A 27,220-nucleotide genomic window follows, 5' to 3' on the forward strand; every position below is an offset into this window, starting at 1 on the left:
CAAAGGTAATTAACACAGGCGACTCCATAAATAAAGCACTGATTTCTTTTTTGTTTTTCTTTAAAATAACAATTAGGCTGATCACACTAAAATAAAGTCTAATCACAGGCAACTGTCCCGTAATCGCCCACCAACATAAATGCATGTAATTTGCTATTTAACCCAACAGTCATCAGCTTGTACAGCATATACTGATATGTCCTTATGTGCAAAAAAGCCCAAAGATCCATCATAGTGAATACGTAATATTCCACGTAACACAGCTTAGTGTGTGTGTGTGGGGGGGGGGGGGCGTTAGTGAGCCGTGTCCCAGAAGTTTTGGTGCCTTTATTTTCCTGGACATGTCACATCTTTCATTCCTCATCGTCATCGTCAGCCCACGTTTGTGCTTAAACTTGATTGAATCATCGATCGACATGGGGGGAAACAGTCAAGGAGGAGAGGGAACAGTACACAGCTAAATTTACAGTGTTGTCCTAAATTTCTGATTAAAGGCTGACAAAAAATATATTGATTCAGCCTTTGATTGATCATTTATGTCTGGTTAGTGCGGTTCCTTTGTGTAACACACTGAAATCTACAGGAGGGCCAGCAACTGCAGGGTAGATTCTAGCAAAGTGTGACCTCACTGTCCCCTGGTAAATAAGGCAGACCCCCCCCCCCCCCTTAGGCATGGTGATTCCAGAAAGGTGGATGAGGAAAAACGGGGGGGGGGGGGGGGGGGGGGATGCCATCGACCAGGGTGGGGGGGTTAGCCACGCCCCTGGGCATGGGTGGGATAAAATCACTGTAAAATCACTGTAGCTAAATGATTTTTGATTTGTTGTAGGCAGATTTCTGGGACATAGAGCATCATTCACGGGTGTCAGGGAACTGCTGTCAATTTGCGGGAGATTCCCAGAACTTCCGGAAGAACTGGGAGGTCTGATAAGGATAAGCAAGTTATGGAAATATATATTTTAAAATTTTGTGTCTGTGTTGTCTTAACATTAGTTTTGAGTGTGTGTGTGTCTGTGTGTGTCTGGGTGCGTGATGCTTTATATGCTAGAAGGTTCCGCTGTATGTGAATTGCTGAAGCTTTACACACGCCAGGGATATTTAGAAAGTCAGGTTAACAGGCAAAGAGCAGCAGGTGTCTCAGTTTTGTCTGTTAACTACCCAGAATAAAACTGAGTGCACATAATTACAGTAAAAAGCTGCTCCGAGTAAGTAAAACCTTCTTAGTGAATGACACCACAAACTTAACTTCTAAAAGTGATTTGTATAAGTATCAGTATCGCAACAACCTTTACCCGTCCTTCTTGATTGCGAGTTAAATCAAAAACACTTCTTAAAAAGATTTTCAGATGAAGTGTTGACACTTGAGTCCCATAATAATTACAGGTTCGGTGCCAAGCAAAGGCAGAGGATGATCGACCCTGGGTCCTTTAGCCTGACTGACATGTTGGTCTGTGCGCCCTGGTCAATGAGACCTGCTTCTTGGTCGGCAGCTGTGGGTCTGTAGTTGGCTGATATTTACAGCCTTGACCATAATCAATCACCGGACTTGGGTAACGAAGCCCAGCTGACTCTGACTGGACTGACTGGCTCATTGGGGATTAAATGGTGTCGGCAGGATGGGGGTGTTTTCCTTGGCAAGTGCTTGGGGGGGGATTTTCCTTTGAGTTCGTGTATTTGGTTCATTCCACCCACTGTACTGCATTTTCTTATTCTGAAGCAGCCTGCATTTTCGTATCGTAATATTTGACGTGTAATGGCTGTAATAATAGTTGGTAACGCTTTACATTAACTGCACCATCATAATGCATAGAACATGTTTGTTTCAATCATATAGTGTTTGTTATTAATATATAATAAAGTTGTTAAGGTCTGTTAGGGTGTTAATGTATACTTACGTGCTGCTTATGAATGTTCTAGCATTATGAAGGTTCACTGAATGTTCTACGAATGCATTATACAGGCGTTATAAAGGTACAGTTAATAAAAAGCATTATAGTTCTATTTCATCAGTATAAAACATGAAGTGTGAATATATAAACCTCACATAGGAGATGAACATGCAAGGCTTTCAATAATGTTTTAGCTGCCTTTTCTACAGTTTTTAATTGTATTTTATGTTTTAGTTTACATCCCCATCCTTCAGTGGACACGCCAGCCCAGGTTCCTCGGCCCGCTTGCTCTCTGAAGCTCCTGGTTTGGCGGGTTGCCTTGGCGACGCACTCACCTCTGTAGAAGCAGCCCTCACCGCGGGCCACGGTGACCCTGCGCCGGCTGAGGCAGGCGGCGCGGTGCAGCTCGCAGTGGCTCATGTAGAGCTCGCCGTCGGAGCCGCACACGGGCTTGTAGTGAGGCCTGCAGCGTGCCACGCACTCGCAGCCGCCTCCTGCCCGCTCCGCCACGCAGCGCTGGCCCAGCCCGCAGTACGTGTTCTCGCACGACCCGGCAGGGCCATCGTGACCCGAGAGTCCTGTGGAAGGACAGGGGTGTTACCCAAGCGTCACATGACCTCCTCTACACATCACATGACCTATTCTTTGCATCACATGACCTGCTCTACACATCACAACCTACTCTATGCATCACATGACCTGCTCTACGTATCACGACTTACTCTATGCGTCACATGACCTGCAATGTAGTAGTGCCTCACTCTCATTAGTACCCACACTGCACAATGCACTACTACACTGTGCATTGTGTTTCCATATTGTGTATTTCATTGTGTATTTCAATTCAGATCCATTCACTCGTGTTCTGCTGGTAATTTACCACTGCTCCATACCAGTATTATACTGTCACTGGTATTTTACATATGTCTCACCAAAATGCCATTCGCACATGTTCTACAAAGCACAACGTCACTTTAAATCTTAAATTGAGTACATATTGTTTATTGGTATACATATTGTTTATTTGCAATTTATGTATCTGTTATATTTATGATTTGTTTATTTTTAGTTATCTGTTTTATTTAAACCAATACACATGTCTTAGGAGTGATTCAAGGGTACATTTCATTGCATGTTGGTCGTGTTTAACTATGCATGTGACAAGTAAAACTTCTTGAATCTTGAATATTGTCAATGAGATTTTTTTTCCATGTTTTGTCTCATCTAAACTAATTCTTCCTCTTTTGTGGCAATCTTTTTTAGTTCTTTTTAAGAAGTTTAAGTCTGAATAAATTCAAGGTTCAAAGGTGGCTATTGTCATTGTCTTACACACAACGAGATGAGGTCAGCGACTTCCCAAGCTGATGCAATCAAAAATACCAAGTAATGTGTACAAGAGGCAAACGGTAGGCAAAACAGGTTAACTACCTATTAAACAATATATACAGGTCGTAAAAGAAATACATTATAAAGAGACAGATTGTAAAGGACAGCAAAACAAAGTGCAGGAATGACAAGTGACAATTTATCACAGGTTATTGCACATTTTTGCAAAGGAATCCCCCAAATCTAACACTGCCTGGCCATGGGGTCCCATAGAACAATCCAGAAGAGAAATAAATGATGTCACAGTCTATTACATAGCTGATCGAGGTCACTGCTCATTTTTTATTTTTATTTTTTGCACAAAAGCCAGCTAGAGATCTAATGGCTCATGCTCTGGCACCATCAATCCCCGTTTCATTCCTCTGTCATTGTCCCCCGACACTCAAATGGACTTTTGATTATTTTCAGCTAGTAGAGGTGAGTCTGATATGAGCTACTCCGCTCCATCATGAAGTCCAAGTCTTCAGTATTTGCTATCCCGAAGTACCATTTGCATAATCGGGGACGCCGGTTTGCTCTGACTTTATATGAAATGTTTTAATTAACGAGTCCTCGTTTTTTCGCATGGGTGAATGATGATGGACACCTGAAGAGCCTGAACGGGCATTAAATTCTAAAGGAGCGCTTCAAATTAAATCTGCATTATTTCCGAGCCGCGGTCCAAGATGTACTTGTCCCTATAATTACCGCAAAGGAAGAGCACCGGCAAAAAATATAAAGAATTGGACGGATGAGTCACGCCGAGCGCTAAAATGACAGCTGGCCCCACGACATCTTCTTTATCGTTTCCGGGCATTATTTTTTTTCTTATCCTTGGGGCTGTGCTGAACATAATATCCGCAAGGATGGGAAGGAAACAAACGAAATTGCGGAGAACGACATGGAGACCCCTCCCCAGGTGACTGAACGGCGCTGCAGGAATCCGCCGTCACGCAAAGACGAAATGCTGGGAAATTTCAGGCGAATCTGCTATTGATGTTATGATGTTTTCATACATGCCGTGTTTTCTACAACCTGTCCTGAAATGACCAAAAATGATATGTGGTTAGAAGCATAAGTCACACTTTTACCATAATACTATATCACAATTTAACTATCCAGCGAAATAAATGCAAATGCAGGGGAACTTCCGTAATTAAAAAGCATTCAAAGCAATGTGATGACATTCAACAAAACTGGAAGGTGTTTCCGATGAAAAGGATATTACAAATGAATTAAGGAAAGCTTCTAATGTGTCAGATTAATGCCCAGATTTCTTCCCAAGCGAGCTCGATGGGCCGAATAGCCTCCTCTCGTTTGTATAGTTCTTATGTTCTTGTTCTTTGTACTTTCTGAATTTATCATAAAGTTATTGAGCCGGCATGAGTATGTATTGCATAACAGTATTAAACACACTTTTCAAATGATGAGCATCTTCTTAAATTCAGAAAATGCAGGAAATATAATCAGATTGCATGCCCTTTTCGTGTTTATTCCGCAATAAATATATTCTGCATTTTCACATCTTCGCGTCTGAAGTTACTCTGGAACCACTGCACCCTAAAGCAGCTTTACAGTTTATTTAGTATTGAAATCAGTGTCTTTGCCTTGCAGCACGCAAGTCCAGCTACTTATCCCACTTCGATAAGTCTGGAGCAGGAGATCTCACTCAAGGATCGACGCTCCTGATGAACATCCGGCCAGCGGCCATGTTTACCACCACGGGCCCCCGAGTTTTGGCGCCCCCGGTCAGTCACTAAATCAATGCATTCCTTGCTCATGGGAGTTTTACTTACACAAACCGTTATGAGGGCACAAGGAAAAGTGATGGGTTCAGAGAGATAACCAATCACATTGTACAGTAGGTGGGTCCAAGCAACTTGTGACGGCAGGACCAACCAATCAGATGTCCTGGTCCCATATCCTCTAGTTGCTAGGACCCACTTCCTCTATTGAATATTGAATATTGAAGCAGCGTGTTCTGCTAGCCAGCTAGCTAGTTACAATCTTCTGACTCTACTTGTTTTACTCACTAGGTATTTATTTCCCAGAAATGGCAAAAAACAAACAAACAAACAAACAAACGCGTCCCTGCACACGGCCGGAGTAGTAAAAATATACCAACGCTTCAGCTGTCTGCATAGGGACCTTCACCCCAAAAGCCTTTACTTTCAGCTAATGGCATATTAGGAAGTTATTGTCGAAGCGGAAAAATATCTTGAGTGCTTCACTTCACATCTGTAATGGGCATCTCATCGCTAAAAGATGTCTCTTGTAGCTGAGGATTCTCCTGGGGAATGTCGGATATTTCTTTTTCTATTATCATAAATTTTGCAAAGTATCTTACGGTAATTTCATTTCAATATGTGAGGCACTCGGAGGGGTCGCCAAACCCCCGTAGAGATATTTTCAAATTCAAATGAACCGTTTGTGTGATTTGTGGGAAAAAAAACGAAAAATACTCTGATGGGAATCTTTCTGTCGATGTGACCTTGTTTTTATCCTGAAGAAACCTACAATCTGACTCCCCAAAGTTACCACGAAATTGTGTTATTTCAGTGCATATAAATTTAATTAAGTTTAAACTAATCTGCTAAATGCTGTAAACCAATATTGAGAACAGTAACATATGTTCACCGTAGGAGGACTGAGTTATGTGAGTAAAATAGCAGCAAGTGTAGGATTTATGTGTGTGGTGACTGTCAGGGCTGAACATCATAGGACCAAAAAGAAGGTATTCTGCGTTTCCTTAACGCAGTAAAATATGCACTGCCGCATTAAGAATCAAGCGCATTCAGTACCGGTTTCTAAATCCATACCCTCATTTCTTGCAGTGATTAAAACATAGAAGCTTTGCTGAGAGTCAGGAATCGACATTCTTGCGAAAGCAATATGGATGGATGTGCACTTAATCAATCGAAATGCACAAGGAGGTCCAAGTGACCGTCAGAGATGAATGACTAATTTGGTTGCAATGATTCGTCGTCCACAGTCACAGCTTCGGAATGAGAAAAGGACCGAGTGACGATGGCAGGACTGTCCTGAATTTCTATACTGGGCGTCTGTGTCATGTGCTTCTGCTAATCATGGTCGATTGCATACTTGGTGACGTGCTGCTGTTTACCAAAGGAGTGTCTGATCACTTACTGCTCCATGAGAAGGGCCACAGAGCAGCGTTTAAGCCACATCTCCCAGCCAGGGCTGGCTTTGTCGTTTCGGGGGCCCCACTCAAAGACTCAACCCCACCCCCAGACATTTTAAAAGCTAAATAAATAGAAGCAAGTGTAGTCAGAAGATCCTAGCGTGCTAGCTGGTTTGCAGAACATGCTGTTTCAGCATCTCCTAAATCAGGAGCGTGATCATATAATATGTAGTGTAGTGACTGTTTGTGGCCAGCAGGGGGCCCAGTGGCTTGAGTAATAGTAAACACCACCTCTGCGGTCAGTTTGACAGCACAGTCATCTCTTGTTTGTTTCAGCTAGTGTCTTTTTTTTTGTGTGTGACATTTATTTTGTTACCGGTAGTGTCCCCTGACCAGATGCCTAAAATTAACTCCAGTACTCACTGGATGAAGGTTTTCTCGCTGCTCCTTGAACAATGTCTGCCTTTTAATAGGGCACCTGCCCCCAAGCAGCTGCTCTGAAACCTGACAAGCGCCCCCCCCCCCCCCCCCCCCGCCCCTGCCGGTAGCCTGAGCGTAAGGCCCATGGGTAGGGAACAGGCTTACAAACAATGGTGGGTGGGGTGGACAGAGGAAGGGGGTGGGTAGGATGCCCCCAGAAGCTCTGCATTCAAGAAGGAGGCAAACAAGTACCTGTACAGTAAACAGAATTTAACTGGGAATCACCTTTATTATAGTTATTAGTGTTTATTAATCAGTGGTGGTTGTTAAGAGGAGTAATTTGTGTATGATTTCAACATTATTGTTATGCAGAAGAGGAATATATTCAATTTGCATCTGCTAAGCTTTTGGCAAACTATCGTTCAGATATGCACAATTAAAAATAAATCTCTGTACTTTGAATTACCGTTTGATCCACGGCTTTTCCTGGGAAACGGTATTCAGTCCAAATGCTTGGAAGCCGAGTCCAACAATCCCTGCTCAGGTGGGCATAGAGATGAAGTCCAACGGAAGTGAGCGATCACCCAAAGATCGGTGTGGCTGCTGGGCCAAGAGCCTTAATGCCCAGATACCAGCTCCAGTACATAGGATCTACCAGACCTTGCATCTGCTGCATTGCTGCATTGCTGCATTGCATCTGGAATCTCCGTGGATATTTCCAATTGCAGAAATATGTCTATTAGTCATATAGTACAAACATGTTCCTATGTGGATTCCTCTCTGAAAGCTATTGCTGCTACTAATGCTACTGCTAATTATAATAATAATCATAATCATAATGTGGCGAATTTATCACGATTCTGACCTAGATATATTAAAGAAGTAGAAAATGTGTGGATGAATAAAAGTGACAAAGAGTTGCAAATTTGAATTGACGGGGGAACCATGAAAGGACACAATTCTCGCTCGGGAATAAAATGCAGCATGGAGATTCCTTTGTTAAATTCTTTGACATTTAAAATAATGTCGAACAAGCTGGATTATTTAATATCCGCCGGTATTCCCGCTGCGGCCCATTTAAAGCGGCACAGTAATCCACCTTCCTGTGGGCTACCGTGGCAGACTGATAGACTGATATTGTTATTGCACAATGGTCCCCTCTCTCGCGCTATGAGCCTCACGTTCTCCCTCCCATCTCTGTGGTCGGCAGAGTCGGCGATTTGGCTACGCAGTGACACCCAAGTGACCACGTTCTAAATGCGTCCCTCACGCCGTCTCCACGGGCGGGGGCTATTTTTCAGGCACGCCGCACCGCGCTCCGGCGACTGTCAACTCCTCGCGGAGGGTCCCTGCTGTCGTTCATTACGCCGTCTGTCGCGTGACCCGTGTTCATGGCTGTCTGGCTTCATACCTGGATTAAGAACTTCATTTAATTGTACTTATTTTACAGTTAGTTGGTAGCATTGCTGGTTTTTAGTTCTATTTCAAACCACATCCTCAGCCAGACAGTCACATCTTCAAAGGGCCGTTGAGCAAGGTCCTAACCCCCCGAAATGCTCCCTCATCCTCACCTCTGTGTGTGTGTGTGTGCGTGTGTGTCAAAGGAGAGCATTATGGGATATGTGAAAACTGCAGCATTCAAAGGTGGCTGTGAAAATGGCGAATGAATCATTGTTTAATTTCAGGTTGCTTAAGGTGTACATTGGATTGTGATGTTGGAATATCTGGGCTTTACTTGCGTGTAATGGCAGCGTAGAATTAATGACTGAATCTTGGACTGGTCTATAACACAAAAATCCATGCCTTCATACATCCATATTTATATACCAGGAATAACAGAGGTTATGTATAGTGGGGATTACAGAGGAATCGACCAGCACAGCGTACAGCGTGATTTTATATATATATATATAACGTCTTATAATAGCGTCTTTGTGGTGTCATCATCGTCAACAGAAACGTGAAAAATGCATGCATTAGCAAAGGGGAGGGGGGCCGTTTGCAGAATGGAGAGCGGTCCTCCCCAGCTCCAGGAGCCCCCCCCCCCCCACACCTCCTGTTCCACAGGAATCAGCAACGCGGAAGCGGTGCGTATCCACTAATAAACCCGGTGGCCCAGTGCGCGATTCATTATTCCGAGAATAGGGAAAGGAAAAGGACGCGTGGGGGCTGCGGGTGGGGGCTGCGGGTGGGGGCTGCGCTCGGGATTCGCGGCACGTCGGGTCAAGCCGGGACCTGTCAGGGGGGGGGCTTTGCCCCATTACAGCTGGGCAAGGTTACAGAAGTCAGCCTGGCCTTTCCTTCACAGCACTGCGAACTGAATCACTTTTATAAAGTAAAAAGCCCTTTACTTCATCAGGCTCAGCCACACATTTGTAATGTCTTAGTACAACACAGAGTAAGTTTGTTCTATCTAACACGGCTAAAGCCGACTGGCAGCACATTAATCTTTCAATTGGTCTCATTAATAAACAAACAAGAAGCTTGCAAATGGTGTCGAAGTGAAGATGACTGTTTAGATGCTATAATAGGTTAACTGCTCACAAGCAGCATTTTGTTCTGCTATTGTATTATCTGACCAGAGGCAAGTGTAGGTCCTCTGGGGGCCCTCGGCAAAAATCTCCAACCCCCCCCCCCCCAGCACGGTAAAATGTTTTGTTGGTTATTTTACTGTGAAGTGTAAATTTATAATATCAACAAAGACAATTTCAGAAACACAATTCCTTTATTTCACACAGAATACACAAATAAAGCAGATTTGTCATAGCGTTGTACCATGTAATCGGCTGCCCTTGGGGGGCCCCTCCCAGCTCAGGGCCCCAGGCCATCGCCTGCCCCCTGCCTGTGCTGTCATTGTGCCTCTGTACCTGACAATGAATCCCGGGTGGGGCAGGGGGGCAAATTACATTGGGCCCCCAACCCAGATCAATCTAATTAGGTTCCAAATATTTTAGGGCCCCTGAGTGAGTCACTCAGGGGGCCTTGGAATTATCCTAACGCCCCCCCACCCCCCCACCCCCCTTACAGAACTCCTGAGCACAGAGTACAAGGCAGGGGAACCACTGGAAATGATTCCATAGTATTTTACAATATTGGGTAACATTTATATGTTGAATATTTTGTTACTGGGAAGACCGGAAAACCCCTGACGGGCACCTTGTAGGGTGTGGGTTACTGCCAGATGGACCATAGAGTGAAGTAAAAATAGAAAGAGCAGGAACCGGCTGCGTGATGGAAGCGGAATCACTGGATCACCTGCACCAATGACAGCCGAACCAACCAGGATACAGTGACAAGATGCCTCCCAAAGCACTAAAACAAGCCTCACCTTTGTAACTGGATTCCTATGTTTACATTCCAAGTGTTACCTACAGGTTGCCTTCCGGAGATACAGATCAGCAGTAGCTGTATCAGGAGACGGACAGGCTGAGTTTGAATTGAGGATAAAGTCCCTCAGACTAGAATACGCCGGAAAATGGAGTCCAGCTATTATGCGTCATTATAAACTGGCCACCTGAACTCTAATGGCCAATGTACAGTACATCATGTGTACATAACCCTGTGTTATATAACCCCGTTTGGCACACTGCAGATAAGAAATGCCCCCATTGAATATTCTTCCAGTGTTGCATGCAGTAATCATGAGACGGAAGCTGATTTTTATTCAGCTTCACCATCAGAAAATAACAATCAGCGAGATGATTGTTAGAGTCAGACTGAAGGCTGGCTGTGACCGTCAGCTCATGCAGGACCTCACTAAGGTCACGGTGTCTGAACTGAGTGGAGGGTTCATACCTGTCAGCTGGCACAGGCTTTCAGCTACATTGGAAGGCCGGTTAATTGATTCAATGTATACTTGATTAAACGGTTATGAAAGTCAAATGAACTTTTGGTCACACTACACACCACAAAATTGTCATTATTCAAACATGATGCTGGGGAAATGAATGGTGTTAATTAGTTTTATAACATCATCTACTGATTAATTAATTTTTTTATATTAAGGTTGCAGGTTAGAGGGCAAGGACTGCAAGTGGAGGAGCAGCAGTCTTTCCCAACTTGGTCCTCGGGGACCCACAGACAGTCCAGGTTTTCGCTCCCTGCCAGTCAGTCCACGTTTTCGCCCCCTGGACTGTTTGTGGGTCTCCGAGGACCGGATTGGAAAACATTGATGTACAGTATTAGATGAGAAGTTTTTTCAACTAATATAACATTTTAAAATACTCTGCAATACATAGTAATCGTTTAACTGCCTTCAGCGTCAGTGTTTCTATATAACTACAGGGATAGAAGTACTAAAATGCTACTTGCTACAATGTAAACAGGTGATTTACTAAACTGCGACATTTTCTGCCAGTAGCTGTTTTGGCCAAGACTAATACATACAGTCTTTAGGGCCTAACATGGGAAATATTCACCCCCTGGTGATTTTGCTGAGATAATCTTGCTGCGGCCTTTTACACTATCAGAGGTTGGTGACTCCTATTTATATGAAACAGCTTATGGTAAGCAAATTATTAATGCTATTGAATTATTTTATTATTTACAGTATATTATTATGTATCTCATCATATGTTATCATACAAACAGTATAATAGCCAATGAAGAAAAGAATAAAGAATTAAAAGTTCTACTGCTATGAAACAGACCACTGATGGGACAACATATTGTTACCACTCCCATTTGAAGCAAATAGGAGACATTAGATAGTCAGTTTATGTTCAGTACTCATAGTCAACACGTTGATTAGAGCAGAACTGAGCTGGGTCAGCGATCTGAGTGAGTCTGAACCGCCAAGACTCGCTGGTGCGGGATGTGAATGACAGACCATGTCTGGTTTGAACCAACAGAACAGTTACTGTGGCAGAAATAGCAGAAAATATCTGATGGTGATTGCAGGAGTAATGTGTCACGACACACAGGGCATGGAGCGTGTGTGTGTGTGGATTATGTTTATATTACATTGTGGGGACCAAAAGTCTCGTACTTTGGTTACTTATGGTTATGGTTAGGGCTGGGTCGGGGATAAGGTCGTCAAAATATTATGGAATGTACCATGTGGCCTTTTTTATAGGGGTGCTCAGGGGGTCAAATATGTACGGACCATCTAGATACCAAGGTCTGATACGGGGTGCTGCTCACATTCTAACGTTTGAACTTTAATCCCACACAGCCGACGGAGTGACATTTTACGTATGTGCAGAAGGACCTGTAAAATAAGATCACCCAGCCTTCTCAATTGTTAACATAACCATTTAGCAGGAAAGGTTTGCACCATTAAAAAAGAAATCACTGAAATAAGAAACGTGACAGTACTGTTAAAATAGTGGCGCTCATGGAATATTTCAGCATAGCTGTTAACATTGCAAAAGGTTTTATTTTTACACTTTTACCAGTAAGGTCATACCACGGTGAGCTGCTGTAGCGGATCAGTACCCACAATGCACGAATACGTGCTGAAATGTAAAGTTCATTCTAGCAATCATGTAATTATAGTGCATTTGCACGACACGATGTAAGGTGTCAGGATTCACATTTCTGAAAAGTGGTTATGAAATTTCGGATGTGGAGTCAATTCCTGCTCTTGGGTCCCGGAACATGGTACTTACGTGTATTTTATTAAATTTCTAATTTTTTTTTTATTAAAAACAGACTGAGCCATGAGAAGGCCAGTCTCTGTATGAGACTCGTAATCAAAAATTTTGCGGCGATAGACATATCCGAAAAAAGATGTCGGGATATTTTGCTTTTCTATGATTAATTCTTTTCCTGCTGAATATGATTATGTGTTCCTGCCAGGCCCATTGCACATCCGAACTGTGAAAACTGCGTAACTGTACAGTGTCAGTGTCCGACACGTCACTGCACAGTAATTGCCAGCTGAATCACCTCCATCTCTGAGAGAACTATGGCATGTTCTCTGAGAACACAGGCATCATCGCTCTTATTTCACTTACTATGATCAGTCTGGAAAATGAATCCATTATCTGACGCGGGCACTGTAAGGCGGCATCGCTTTGGTCACAAATAATGCGCTTTGCGAACCCCCCCTGCACCCCTCCCTCCATGTTGAATGCGAACATTCTGCATGTTTGAAATGCCAGCTGCTTCTTGCATGCAGGCGGGAGCTGCAGTGCATTCTGGGTTATTTCACATTTTTCATCTCGATGGGAGAGTATGAAGCCCATGGGGGGGCATTCAGCAGGGACCCCCCTACCCCCCCCCAGCCCACATGAGAAGCCCTTATCGTTCTCCCAGCTTCCCGTAAACGAAGATGCCGCAGACAGAATGTCTGCTCCGAGCCGGGAAACCGCTTGAGGGCCGGTTTGCCTGCGCCTGATCTGCACAGCTGCACGGATTCAGAATAACCTGTGGCAGGCAGCTCTGCAGATTACTGAGTTTATTTCACTTTATTGCTTTTACAATTTTGTGCAGTTCCCCACAAAGTACTTTTAAGTCCCATCTCATTAAAATCTTCCTTTTGCCAATTTAGCCTTGATTAAAGCAGTAAAAATTATGAATTCCTAATTTGTGTAACTTAATTACGTCTAGTAATTGCCTCCACATCAATTTGCTTTTGAGTTTCTGGAATGTTCTCTCACGGTTAAAGCAGCAGGGAGTGGGCAGGACCCTTCACTTTGTTGTTTCCATATTTTGAAATGTTGGTTATTTTCAAATCCTTCGTGAGTGAAGTTTGGAACTTTCAAGGAGACATCAGTTAAAGATGAATTGCAAGTATAGGATCACAAAGACATCAGACACATATTTGAAACTGAAAATTGAATTGATTTAGCGTTACCTTGCTTTTAAACAGGTAATATGAAAGACTTTGAAAGACATTTCATCTGCCCTTATGTGATGAATTATGTTAGAACAGATGCCACACTAATATTGATGTAAATAATCATGAGAATATTGATAAGTACAGACTGATATACACTCACCTAAAGGATTATTAGGAACACCTGTTCAATTTCTCATTAATGCAATTATCTAATCAACCAAACACATGGCAGTTGCTTCAAGGCATTTAGGGGTGTGGTCCTGGTCAAGACAATATCCTGAACTCCAAACCGAATGTCAGAATGGGAAAGAAAGGTGATTTAAGCAATTTTGAGCGTGGCATGGTTGTTGGTGCCAGACGGGCCGGTCTGAGTATTTCACAATCTGCTCAGTTACTGGGATTTTCACGCACAACCATTTCTAGGGTTTACAAAGAATGGTGTGCAAAGGGAAAAACATCCAGTATGCGGCAGTCCTGTGGGTGAAAATGCCTTGTTGATGCTAGAGGTCAGAGGAGAATGGGCCGACTGATTCAAGCTGATAGAAGAGCAACTTTGACTGAAATAACCACTCGTTACAATCGAGGTATGCAGCAAAGCATTTGTGAAGCCACAACACGCACAACCTTGAGGCGGATGGGCTACAACAGCAGAAGACCCCACCGGGTACCACTCATCTCCACTACAAATAGGAACATGGATCCATCATGCCTTGTTACCACTGTGCAGGCTGGTGGTGGTGGTGTAATGGTGTGGGGGATGTTTTCTTGGCACACTTTAGGCCCCTTAGTGCCAATTGGGCATCGTTTAAATGCCATGGCCTACCTGGGCATTGTTTCTGACCATGTCCATCCCTTTATGACCACCATGTACCCATCCTCTGATGGTTACTTCCAGCAGGATAATGCACCATGTCACAAAGCTCGAATCATTTCAAATTAGTTTCTTGAACATGACAATGAGTTCACTGTACTAAAATGGCCCCCACAGTCACCAGATCTCAACCCAATAGAGCATCTTTGGGATGTGGTGGAACGGGAGCTTCGTGCCCTGGATGTGCATCCCACAAATCTCCATCAACTGCAAGATGCTATCCTATCAATATGGGCCAACAATTCTAAAGAATGCTTTCAGCACCTTGTTGAATCAATGCCACGTAGAATTAAGGCAGTTCTGAAGGCGAAAGGGGGTCAAACACGGTATTAGTATGGTGTTCCTAATAATCCTTTAGGTGAGTGTATAATATGCACTTATGTATGTGATATGCCGCATGTGGCCTTAGCTTCTGGCCTAATTTCTTTGTTAAGCATATTTCTCATTTGTTAGACACAAGCACCCTGACAATCTATGTGATGAAACAAAATTATCGATGTCACTACTGGCAAGTAAACTCATCATTTATAGCAGATTTCCAGGGTTATTCTGGTAGCAGTTTGGGTGCACGACAAGAAAAGGTACCATGAGATAAATTCATTAGGCCACCAGGCGAAAGCTCGGATTGCTGGAACCACGTGGAACCATGCAGAACCATGTGGAACCATGCAGAACCATGTCTTACATAAGGAGCTGTTGTTTCTAACAGTGGACGGCTCCTGCAGGAGGCAACCCTGTGCTGACCCCACCTGTTGCTTGTCACCAGCGGTGATTCTAGAATTGTTTAAGGTTAATAATTCATACAGGGGGATCAGCCTTATTATTATCCAGTGATATGTTTTGAATCGGTGAGTGACAGGGGAAGGGGACACTCCAGGGTCCAATCAGCTTAGTTGAGTGCCTCTGTTGCCCCTCCCCTATATACTCCTCTGCTTGTCACACACATGCACACAGCAACTGGAACACGTGTTTAATTCTTTCACAGCCTCTCTGGTTTGCAATGCAGGCCTGGAATAGCAGCTGGCTAACACGTACCTGTACAAGCCCCGAACCCAGAACCCCGAACCCAGAACCCCCTGCCCCAAGCCCGGAACCCTGAGGCCGCAGCACAGGGCCATGTCACTGTCCCATCATGCACCTGTGGCTGTTCCCTGTCATGCATGCGCCCCCCTGTGCCTTTCATCCCGCTCCTTCCTTTCTGCCCGTCCACAAAACCACAAAGCTGCGACAAACAGTCGCCACACAATAAAAACACGCATTTTAACGTTGCATAATCCCGCTTCTGATTCTGATTTTTTAAATTCCATAACTGCAGGGGTTTTCTTTGTTAGGACACATGCTAAAGGTGACACGAGACGCCCAGGGCACAAACTGGGTCGGGGTAATTATGATTTGCTGAAGTGTGCTAATTACCCCGTTTATTAAAGTATTAGACAAAGCCAGGCAACTGTTAAGCTACTTTAGTGTGACTGAAAGTTAAAAGTTACCCAAAAACTCGAATTCCTCCACTAAACATGAGCCCACTTGATGTGAAATCCCCGGATAAACCTCAGTCTGTCTTTCAAAAAACTGAAAGTAAACAAATCTAGCTGGGGTTTGTGTTTATTCCGATTCGCCGTGGTGGTTACTTTGTCTAAAGATCGACATGCTGCCTCTTCTGGTAAAATGACTGGATTTAAATTGAAATTCCATGTTAACTGTTGTTATATGCAAATTATTGTTTATACAGCAGATATCGCATACTTCCCACCCTGAGGATACATTTCCATAAATTCCATATTTTGATAAAATATTCTAGAACTTCTGCCATTTCAAACCGGCACAATCCAGTCTCTTTTCTTTTAACCCTATGTGATTATTGTCTAAAGTAAATGCTAATTCAGAGATGGGTCACACAGTTAATATGGTTCTCCTGCATCTACTGTAACACCTGCCTTATTGTGCCTTTGAGTTATTTCAAGGGCTTTTATTGTTGCTGAGATGTTTTTACACCTCATGACCCACCCAGCATGGAAACAGTGAAAGTGGCTTCGTGCCATTAGTAAACATCAAACCATTTCAGCTGCTCTGCTGCCAGCCCACCTTTTGTAAATAGCAGCGTGTATGTAACTACTTACAAAGACTAGTAGTTAACATGGTAAAAAAGTAGTTAACTCTTTTAAAAGTCCATGCCCTTTAGGAAAAAAATATCAATTACAACACTTTACTCTGCCAGCAAAGATGTTTGTGTGTTAAGAGCAGTTTCTGCCACTCAGGCCACAGTTAAAGTCCACACTGCGTCGTCACTGCGTCTTCACTGCGGGTTTCACGGCCATTGGCCACAGGAGGCGCTGTCCCGCACATGAGTGGACATACAAGTTGGCTTCCGTCCTCTGGAAGGAAACTGCGGGAGCACTTCCTGTGGATCTGAAAAGCTCTGAGCTGGCGAGGATGCAACACGATTGAGCGGGGACTCCTCTTTGCCAAGGGAAGCGGATTTGTGAGATTTCGTGCTGAAGGTCCCACTGACTTAATTTCAATTTCCATTTCAATGAATTTTTATATAGCGCCTTTCACAACAGTCTCTCCCAGGCTCTTTGCACAGATATTTTGTGATACATTGCAACATCATTAGAGAGAGTAATATGTAAAGGGACAAAAGGAAGGAAAGAGATTAAAGAAAGCAGATGACAACGGAGGAGAGGAACCAAAAACTCACACGCAAGGAGCAAAATAACCTCTGGGGGTCCAAGATTCAGCATCAGCGGGTCTCAAAATATGATTATTTTATGGTTGCATATAACATTAATGTTAGCAAGCAAGCAGAATCAGAAAATAGTAGCTGATTAGCAGAACATGCTGCTTCTGCATCTCCTAAACAAGAACGAGTTTATTTAGTGTAGTGATGGTATGTGGCCAACTGGGGGGGGGGGGGTATGGGGGGGCATTCAAATGTGTGGTTTGAGTGGGGGTGAACACCACCGCTGACTGGAGGATACAAACAGTATAGATGTGGACGCTAGATGTGGCTTCTTACCGCCGCAGTGCCAGTCCCGTCAATGCAAAATTTCTTTTCAATGTTGCTTCATTTTCGACGATTCTCGAAGAGCCTTGAGAAAGATCCAGCACAACAACTGTAAAAGCGAGGAAGCCCGCAAACTCACGTTCGTCTGAGGGACGATCCACAGACCATCAGAGTTATACAAAAAAGACGATTCAGTCTTGGGCCAAGGTTGATCGTTGTACAACCAGCGGACAGCGTGGAACATGGCTGCTGATGGTAAAATTCATCTTGTTGTTTGCCGAAGCCTGTGATGTTTGGTATCAGCCTCTGTCAGTGTTTATTTATCACGAGGGTTGGAGAATGAATTGCTTTTCTTTTTAATTTAAAGGCCGTTTCCCTTCTTATTTGGATCAATGAACTTAATGAAATCTTCATTGCCTAGGCGGTCTGCAGTAATCTCCATGAACGCCAATCTTGCAAAGGCCAGTTTATTTCATAAAGCGAATTACTTACGTCGGTGCCCTTTAAGAGGACATCAAGAACTGCGCGTATGGTTTGTCACGTCTCCAAAGCTGTACATTATGAATTTTAGTGTTCATCTGAAGTGAACATTAGTAACGAAGGGAATGAACGGCAAACGCATCGACACACAGGTAAAGACTGAGAAGGAAAAAGTCGCATTTACCAACAAACTACTGGGCTTTTACTGTTGTAAAGATGAGGCCCTTACTGTACTTCGGGATTGGATATCTTATGAGAGAAATCTCTTCACACTGCATAATGTCTAGTATGATTATCACGACACAGATAAAAATGACTGTGCTTCTCAAAAACTTGTTTACACCTTGAATGCATCGCACTCACTCTTCAACGCACAATAAAACGCACAACGCATAATAATGCTGTATCTGAAGGCCGTACCTCATTACTCCAGAACTCTTCACAATTAGCTTGGAGATGCTCTCGTAGCGTTATGCAGTAGGATCAAAAGGTGTATGTGGAGAAACTACCTTACACGTTTTTATATGCTGTAAGGAGGCTTAGAAGAGCCCATTTGACCAGTTATTTTCACCCGCGTGATGAAACGGCAGACAGCAGTCTTCCTTGACACTGGTAGTTGCTGGTTTCCTCAGTCTCTTGGTCTCTCTGGACTCCAGCTTTCATTCCAGCCGAACTCTTAATTAATTATCCTCAGCTAAAAATTTGGTCCACTGACTCCGATAACTCAAAAGGCATTAAAAATGAATTTGTTTGCCGTTTAAAATGTTCAGTTCTGGTCCAGTTGCTCTTGAATTGAATCTAACGGCTTGATTGATCCGAACCACGTTCAGTACTCGTTTATTCTGTTTTGGTTGTTTCATAACAGATTAAAAAAATAGCATGGACCTGTTTTATTGCATAATGACGAATGTTTCAACATTTTAAATTTTTCTCGACACTGATAAATTTATAAGGCTGGTTATTTCATTTTGAGGGTAACAATTTAAAAATGTATCTTACAGGTAGGCCCTGATTAGTGTAATTTGAAGCATGCAGTTCATTCAGCTCAAGACTAATTACTTAAGGTTTCATCCTATAAAAAAAAAAATCTACCTCCAGGATTATGGTCATACCCAGAGGAAAATAAAATCTGAATGAAGATCTCAAAGCTGTTCCATTTAATTCTCCTAGACAACGATGAGATCTGTGCAAAACCAAAATGAGAACACGACTAATTTCTCCTGTCTCTTTTTCTTCTCTCCAGCAAAAATACACACAAAATCAGTCTCGCTTTCAGTTTCAAAAGAGACCTCATCAAGCTCTACAATAGCTCTTAGATTGTCTCAACTTTTGTGCCTCTTTTTGATCTACGATGGAGAAAGTGGAGAGCACTTGTTATGAACATCCCAGCAAAGTTCAAATACCTGCATGAAATTGGCACCCATGTGATCAGAAAATAATAAAATGACTTCTGTGTGTTAGTTTGTGCTGGTTTGTGCTGCAACATAAACATTTGTACTTTACTGCTAATTTCAATTACTGATTCAGCCTCTTCGAGTACAGGTTCAAAATTCGAGACCATATTTAGCTGTAGTTGCTGAGGTGCCCCTGGTTTCATGCTACGTCATAGATGAAGCCCATGCCTTCCACCTCCAGAGACCAGGGATGGAGCCGCTCCCCTGACTTTATGTGTCCGAGTCTCTTGGCTCCAGTACTGCTCATTGAAGGGACAGTGTAAAGTTCGGCAAGATTTCCTGTTTGTCTCAAATATGACTCCTGTCCTCTGGGTCACCTGTGTCCCCTTCATTTCTCCTACTGAATTTTAGGATAAATATATCAGACGAAACAGAAACTAAAGTGAGGCTTAAATGAGAATCACAATTTTCTCTCCCCAAGCCATAGAAGAGCAAAGCTATGAGCAGTAAAATTTTCATCTGGCTATTGACTGAATCATTTGAAATTGGTCCTTAAAAGCACATTTTTAAATTCAAATCTTTGTATTTAGGAAGATAACTAATAATGTTACCTTCATAAGTAAACTTTTAGGCTTAGCTATATGAAAATAACACTGGAACTTAATCAAGAAGTGACAAAAACTAATTATTATCTAAGCTGGTAGCCATGGCTCAGGCTCCAATATGGCCGGGTGTAAGTACTGTCCGAAATTCATACCACCGGGGAACAAACGGAGGACAAGCAGCAATGGCCAAGTGTTCCAGGACTGTCACACATCGGCTTCTCGATTTGGCCAAGGGCTCCTCACTCCCAGCTCATTTCTAACCAGTCTGAAATCAGGCATGAGAGACCCTCAAGGCATGAGAGACCCCCAAGGCATGAGGGACCGCAAAGGCATGAGAGACCCCCAAGGCATGAGGGACCCCAAAGGCATGAGAGACCCCCAAGGCATGAGAGACCTCTAAGGCATGAGAGACCCCCAAGGCACGAGAGACCTCTAAGGCATGAGAGACCCCCAAGGCACGAGAGACCCCCAAGGCACGAGAGACCTCTAAGGCATGAGAGACCCCCAAGGCATGAGAGACCTCTAAGGCATGAGAGACCTCTATGGCACGAGAGACCCCCAGGCATGAGAGACCCCCAAGGCATGAGAGACCTCTAAGGCATGAGAGACCCCCAAGGCATGAGGGACCCCAAAGGCATGAGAGACCTCTAAGGCATGAGAGACCCCCAAGGCATGAGAGACCTCTATGGCATGAGAGACCCCCAAGGCATGAGAGACCCTCAAGGCATGAGAGACCCCCAAGGCATGAGAGACCTCTAAGAGACTGCACCGCTGCCAGATGAGAGCCAGGCCGCCTTCAGAGGAGAGCTGCCTGACTCAGAGGCACATCTGTAATTACAGCTGCTCAGGCTTAGCAGCTCCGAGACACACGGCTGTGTGAGATCACAGACAGACCAGGCTTACTGCCCCCCCCCAAAACATCAAACTGAGACACACATCAAATGGTACTGCCATTACATTTTTTTTACTTCTAACTTAATTGTAAACTAATTAATCACATAAAAATTCACCCCTATGCACCAAAATAACTGTCATCAAAAGTTACAGGATTAATTACATTGTGTTTACCCATCTTTCAAGTGTCCACCAGTCAGTAAAGTGTATTTATAAACAAAAGGCTTTAAAAAAAAATCAAAGACCAGTGACAGTTAAAGGGATTTTGGGATAATGAGGGCACCAAGAGCCCCATGACAGCAACAGAGAAGAAACAGCCTTCTTTGGCTGAGAAACAAGGATATCCCAGGTACCACATCAATCTGGGCTTTGCTGAAGGGTGGCGTCAAGAAAATCCATCTTTTAAAAAAAGGCTCTTGGTACAGCTCTCCACGGGGCATGTGAGAAGATTTTATGGCCTAATGGCATTATACAAAAGCAGAGGAAAGTTTGGGGGATGCCTCTCCGCTTTGGGGAAAGTGGGCGAGAAAAGGAGATAAATCAAGGTGCAGCGAGGTGCAGGGCTGCCTGGACTCTGCGGGAGGCTGGTGAGAAGATCCATCTTCCAGATGGACGGTGACCTGAAGCACTCAGCGAGACCCACTGCGGGGCTTAAACAAAAAAGCTCACCGTCCAGGAGCAGCCAGCGAAGAAGCCTGGACGTGAATCTCAATGACAGCGGCGTGCTGCTGTCCGCCAGGCGGAGCGAGAGCAACTTTACGGCGAAGGGCAGATATACTGAAATCTGCATTCACCTGCACGCGCCCCTCTGGCACGGATTCAATCACTTAATTTCAGTTCGTTATTTGTAATCGATTTTTAAAAGCTTATTTTTTCATTTTCATATTACAGAGAACATTTTGTTGATCAGGATAAAACAAATTCCTAATAAATTCCTTGTTTGTGTTTGTGGGGCTATATAATGTCCCAAGGGTTCGACACTTTTTATATGCACTATAAAATAAAAATAAACGTGTGACTGAACAGCTCATCAATAAAGACTGTAAACGTGTGGGATAGAAACGCAAGTAAATCACGAATACATACCTTTAAGGGGCAGAGGTTCTGGGCTTTCGTCCTGCTGGGGCAAAAAGAGAAAAGTATGAAAATAAAATATAGGTATATAATCCCGATTCCCCGTGTCTCGCAGGGAAACTGATGAGAGTCGTGCACCAATTTGGACTCGACTTTCATTCCTGTTTGGCTCACAGGCAGACAGAGAGAGAGCAGAGGTACAGTCACACTGCAGCTTAGACACAGTGTTCTGCGAGGGAGCAACACACCCGACATTAACAAATGCTCCGCGTCACAGGGTGACAGCTGGTGCCGCTTTGATGAAGTGGGCAGCGCTAGCGGAGCTAAATGACAGGGACCGGGAAGGCAAAACGGCCCAGAGCTTGGGCTGAAGTGAAAGCGAAAGCGGGACACGCTTAACACGGCGCCCCCTGCAGGGCGGCCACTCCACATGCCCCGGCCAAACGCTTTGATGGGCGCCTTTTGTCTTTATCGCATCTTGTCACTGGGTCCCAGTGATTTTTTTTTTATTATTTTTTGCCAGGATTGCCTCATTCCACATTTCACGATGCTCACCGTCATCCATATCTGTGGCTCCATCTCTGCCGGAAGAGCCGCACTTGGGGCACCCGCGACCCCGAGCCGCCCCCCCTCTTACGGCACTGACCCTCCGGGTGTTTGCCCCATAAAGCCATTAATCAGATATGGTGCTTTAAATTTAACTTGTCATTGTCAGGGTCAGGTCCTGTTATCCCACTCTGTGTCCCTTCCCCGTTTGGCCAGCAGGTGTCGCTGGTCATCCCGTCCCTCCTGTTTTCAGTCTGTTGTGCTTTCCTCTGCTCCCTGTTGGCCACATGGCTCAACGCATTGTGCATGCGGCTGCCTGTCATTCTCTCTGTCTTGTGATTGAATCCCGCCGCCTCTGCTTTTGTAGATTTTGTTCCCTTGTGTTTCAATTGTATCAGTTTTCTAGTCCCTGTGTTTTCATTTGTATTCGGTTTTGGTTTTTGCCCATGATTGTGTTTTCACCTGTCAGTTTTCCCCATTGTTAGATTCTGTTTTCCTAGTTTGAGTTTCATGTTTTAGTTTATTAGCTTCACCTGTTGCCTGCCCTTGTGTGTTTCCCTGATTGCTCGTTGTCCTGCACCCTCCCTGACTGGTTAATTGTCTGCCTCACTCCTGCTTGCCATTACCCCATTCAGTTTTTGTATTTAAGTTCCTGTCTGAGTTTAGTCCCGAGTAGTTCGTTGATTTTGTTTGTGACATTTGGATGTTAATGTAGTTTTGAACATGCTGTTAGTAGCCTGCCTGTCTTGACCCTTTTGTATATTTAGTCTTTGTTTTTCCCCTTTTGTTTTTGACCCTTCGTGGTCCTTTTGGTTTTTGCAGTGTTCTTAGTGTTTTCTGTTTTGTTTAATAAACCCCTGTCTGGTGAGCCGCAAGTGGGCCGTCCACCATGTCTGCCTGTATCAGGCCACATCCTCGCTCCAAACCCGCCCAGGTCCATAACACTCATAGGAAATGATATTTTAATGCTGAGCGCTGATTTATCCCCTGAATCAAATTGATGGACGACCGATTTTTGTCAACAACTTATCACACCCAAGTAAAATTAAACTTTAATAGGTCAGCACAGTCATTCTGTCATCTAAATGTTAAATGACAGACTGCATGCACGGGTAGTAATTTGGTTAATGACTTAATAGACGGGGCATATTTATTTCTTCCAAACAAGCAGGCTAGATGTGATGTATTGCAGTGTGATGCAGTTTTCACGGTTTAGCAGAAAACTTTAATAGACAACTTTAGATATTATTAAAGTCCCTCTTTTTCAGTTGAAAGGCTTTAAAAACGAGTTTTTCTGATTGTCACAGTCCAGCAATCTTAATCTCATGACTCGTGCTATTTCCCAGGGCTGAGATAAACAGTAATTCCCCGCCTTATTGAAAAATATTTCCGGCGTCATTATCTGCTGTACAGAGGTCGGTCAGGAGGCTTCTGCGTGAAACTTCTCTGGACTTTTGAGTACGCAATAGGCCCTATTCCCTGATAATATAACCGTAACAAACCTTTATTTACCATTTGCACAAGTACAGGACATTGGAATGCTTCTCTTTGCCTGTACCATCTTGCTCTGCGTGGCTTGGGGGGGTCACAGCGTAGGGTCAGCTTATGTCCGGTGCCCCTGGAGTGATTTCACTTTGTCTCAGACAGGGGGCGCTGGTGGTGAAGTTTGCCTAAGACTCCATATGGGCTTTGACCGGCAACATGAACACAGTGCATGTATCATGTGATAATCCATCGATTAACCGCAGCATTTCAGAGTAGCGTAGAAATTTATTAGAACACAATTACTCTCTCCTTAATGCGATTGGGGGACAGTAGGATGCATTAACCTATCCGCCCAGCTCTCATGTGCAATGTGTTCCTAAGTTTGGCATGTAAAAAATGATCACACCCACAAACATAATTAAAAATACAGAAGTGCCATCTTGGAGTCACTGCTAAACGGAATAAGTTATATGACCGCTGGCCTGGGGAATTAAGGCATACATAAATAATTAGGCAGTTCACAACATGCTGAGCACTGAAAAGCCCCGCAGCATAGGTGCAGAGTCAAGTTCTTTCCGAGCGAGTTTATTCATCTATTTTTGAGCTTTTTGGTAAGACTGACGCTCCAAATTGCGCGATGCACACTCGGGGCGACATCTGACCCGGGGTCCGCGGTCGGGATCGGGATCGAATGACCCCAGGACTGCGGCGGTAACGCCCACGGGTCCCGCTCTTTCGTTTGAAAGGATGAAGCTGAGGGCTGCATTAGAGAAGCTCCCTGGGTTAGTTCCTGCTTTGCAGCTCTCTACACACACTACCTGCCGTCTTCCTCAGCATTTATTCTGGTCAGAAGTTGATTAAACTTTTATCCACTTATAGCGTGAAACAGTTTCTCACCGTGAGAACATGCAGACTTCACAGGCAGAGCAGAGAAGCCATTCAAACACCGAACCCTGCAGATGTGAGGCCACAGTACTACCTAATACCTTAATTTTTTATATTAATTGTGCATTTATTTTTTTCTTTTTACATTTACCAGCATTTTATTTTGCAGGCTAAATCAAAGTTACATCAAGGTATCAAATACTAAATACTAAATACTAAATACTAATTTCTAAATACAAATACCAATTTCTCATAACAAATAGCATACAGTATAATCCCTGTAGTACTAAAGTACAGGTTGACTTACAGTCTAACATTTAATATTCTTTAGAAGACGTTATTTTTAAGACTGCAGTAACAGCAGAGCGAAACTTTTGATCGAGCGCACTATTAAGAATCGTCACTCTCTAAGGAGTATTCATCACTATAAACTCCCAATACAAATGTGAAGATAATAACCAAAAAGGTTGATTATGGCTGCCGCGGTAATTGCTGTAGTGGTATCATTCTCTGCGAGCGGCCTGACAGCCGCGCCAGCGATGCCGATCTCAGCAGAGACTCTTTCTCCACCATCTGTTACAGCGTTTTACTTTCTGTGCTGCTTAGTTAATCACATAGTTTTGCAGATCTAGACCACTGACTGAAATGCAAATTCATTTCTGAATTCCTGAATGTTCTGTAGTTACTTCCTATATTCAAGTTAAGCTTCAACTGCAAAAAGTAATTATTTTTTAACCTGTAATTTGGCCTCAGGTCAAATTTAAACATGGTTATAACTACACCAACTGTCCAGGATAACTGGTTTATGATGATGATGATTATTCTTGCCTTGCACCTCTGGGTTGTGGGTTCAGTCCCTGCCCTGAGTTTCTGAGTGGAGTTTGCATCTTCTCCTTGAGTCCATTAGGATCTCCTCTGGGTGGGCCGTGAGTTTAGGTCAATTGCTGTATGGAAATACTTTGTGATTATGAGTGTTTGCTATTGCATGTGTTTGTATCTCTGTATGTTTATCAGTGTCTGTGTCTATGTGAGTATATGTCTTTGTAAATTTGCCCTGTGACGTACTGGCATCTGTACATCATGGTCTCCACTTCCTGGTGCCTGTGCTTCCTGGGAGAGACACCAGACTTTCACCCGGCACCAGATGAACTGTTCCCGGGAAAATGAACAGCAATATTTTGTAATGAATGTAATATAATAGATATTTCATTTATGAGCTATTTCTAATTCCCCTTTGTAGTGACTGTCGCGTAATACTCCATCAGGAAATCACATGCAAACCCTAACGCCAAAACGTCCCCCCCGGCAAAAGCCCAACTCCTTTAATTGGTTAAGGTACTCCGCAGCAATTAATTGTGTCACCGGCTGCACTCATGCGAGCCAATCCTGGGAAGATAATGAAACAGGACTGAAATCGATACCTTGTGTCGGAACCTCACCGACGGCTGATGGCTTTTTGGCTCATGTCCAGCGGCGCTCGGCGTCCCGTGAGCCGCCAGGAAAAAAAACCCAAGCAAGAGAACGGGGGCATGGCATCTGCGTGTCCTCATTGGGGGGTTTCTGCGAAAACGAGAGCAGGAAATAATCACCGCATGGTCCCCTAGCTACGATTTGCTCGGTACAGATTTTCAGGGGATAATGCATCAACCTGGCTGTAATTAAAGCAGACAATAAGCATGGCGGATCTGGCCCAACTTTAAGGCAACATTATCAATAAGTGTCTCCCGGGTACAGCGGGCATTAATCTGCTCCGAGTTCGTTACAATGTCTCGGGAAAATAATTAGCGGGAGACAAAGAAGTATTGTTTTAAGATAATTGCCAAAGCGATTTGGCGTTAATTACTCATAAGCAGCTGTACGTCTGCAGCCAGAATGGAAACTGAAAAGTCTGGCTGGGTACATGAAGTTACAAGTCAGTGCTGTTAAAGTAACGGGCAAGCGGAACAGCAGACTGCGGTCGCGTCACAGGAAAGTCACGCCGGATATTGACACTTTAATTCATAAATGAGCCCAGAGTCCCTTAAACAGATAATGAAGAATTAAAACTAGTTGCTGTATAACGTTTGTCAAGTTATTTTTAAGTCCCTCTTATCGTGCAGTGACAGTGCTTGAAATAGTTCTTTTTTCTTTCTCTCTACAGCAACAGACTGTCAACAAATTCTGAACAAATCCAGCTGATGCTGAAGCACCATGTGACCTCGTACTTAATGAACTGGACCTGAGGAATGGGCCTCAGCTCAGAAACAGCAGATCCTATAGTCTAAAAGCAAAGCTACCTGCAGTGTAAGTGGAAGGCTTTTATTACAGCAGCACAGAGAAGACCAGGGCCATCTTTAAAGCAGCCTCCTTCCCCTTGTTCTCTGTAATGTTAGCATTCTAGCA

The 27,220-nt window shown here is 43.8% G+C and overlaps 1 protein-coding gene across 3 annotated transcripts in view; it reads right to left on the bottom strand.

The window, feature by feature from the left end:
* Positions 1-27,220, bottom strand: part of LOC111833616 (follistatin-related protein 5-like) — a 91,212-nt gene that overhangs the window by 54,658 nt on the left and 9,334 nt on the right. For 2 of the 3 annotated variants that reach the window (XM_023792129.2, XM_023792099.2), the window contains exons 2-4: positions 26,260-26,398; positions 21,935-21,968; positions 2,225-2,467 (exon numbers count right to left, since the gene is read on the bottom strand). In XM_023792129.2, the coding sequence (XP_023647897.2) occupies positions 2,225-2,467; positions 21,935-21,968; positions 26,260-26,398 (416 nt within the window). The remainder of the gene's footprint in view (positions 1-2,224; positions 2,468-21,934; positions 21,969-26,259; positions 26,399-27,220) is intronic. The other variant, XM_072697870.1, reaches the window with a different exon arrangement.

This window comes from Paramormyrops kingsleyae, chromosome 12, assembly GCF_048594095.1.
Source record: "Paramormyrops kingsleyae isolate MSU_618 chromosome 12, PKINGS_0.4, whole genome shotgun sequence".
NCBI lineage: Eukaryota > Metazoa > Chordata > Actinopteri > Osteoglossiformes > Mormyridae > Paramormyrops > Paramormyrops kingsleyae.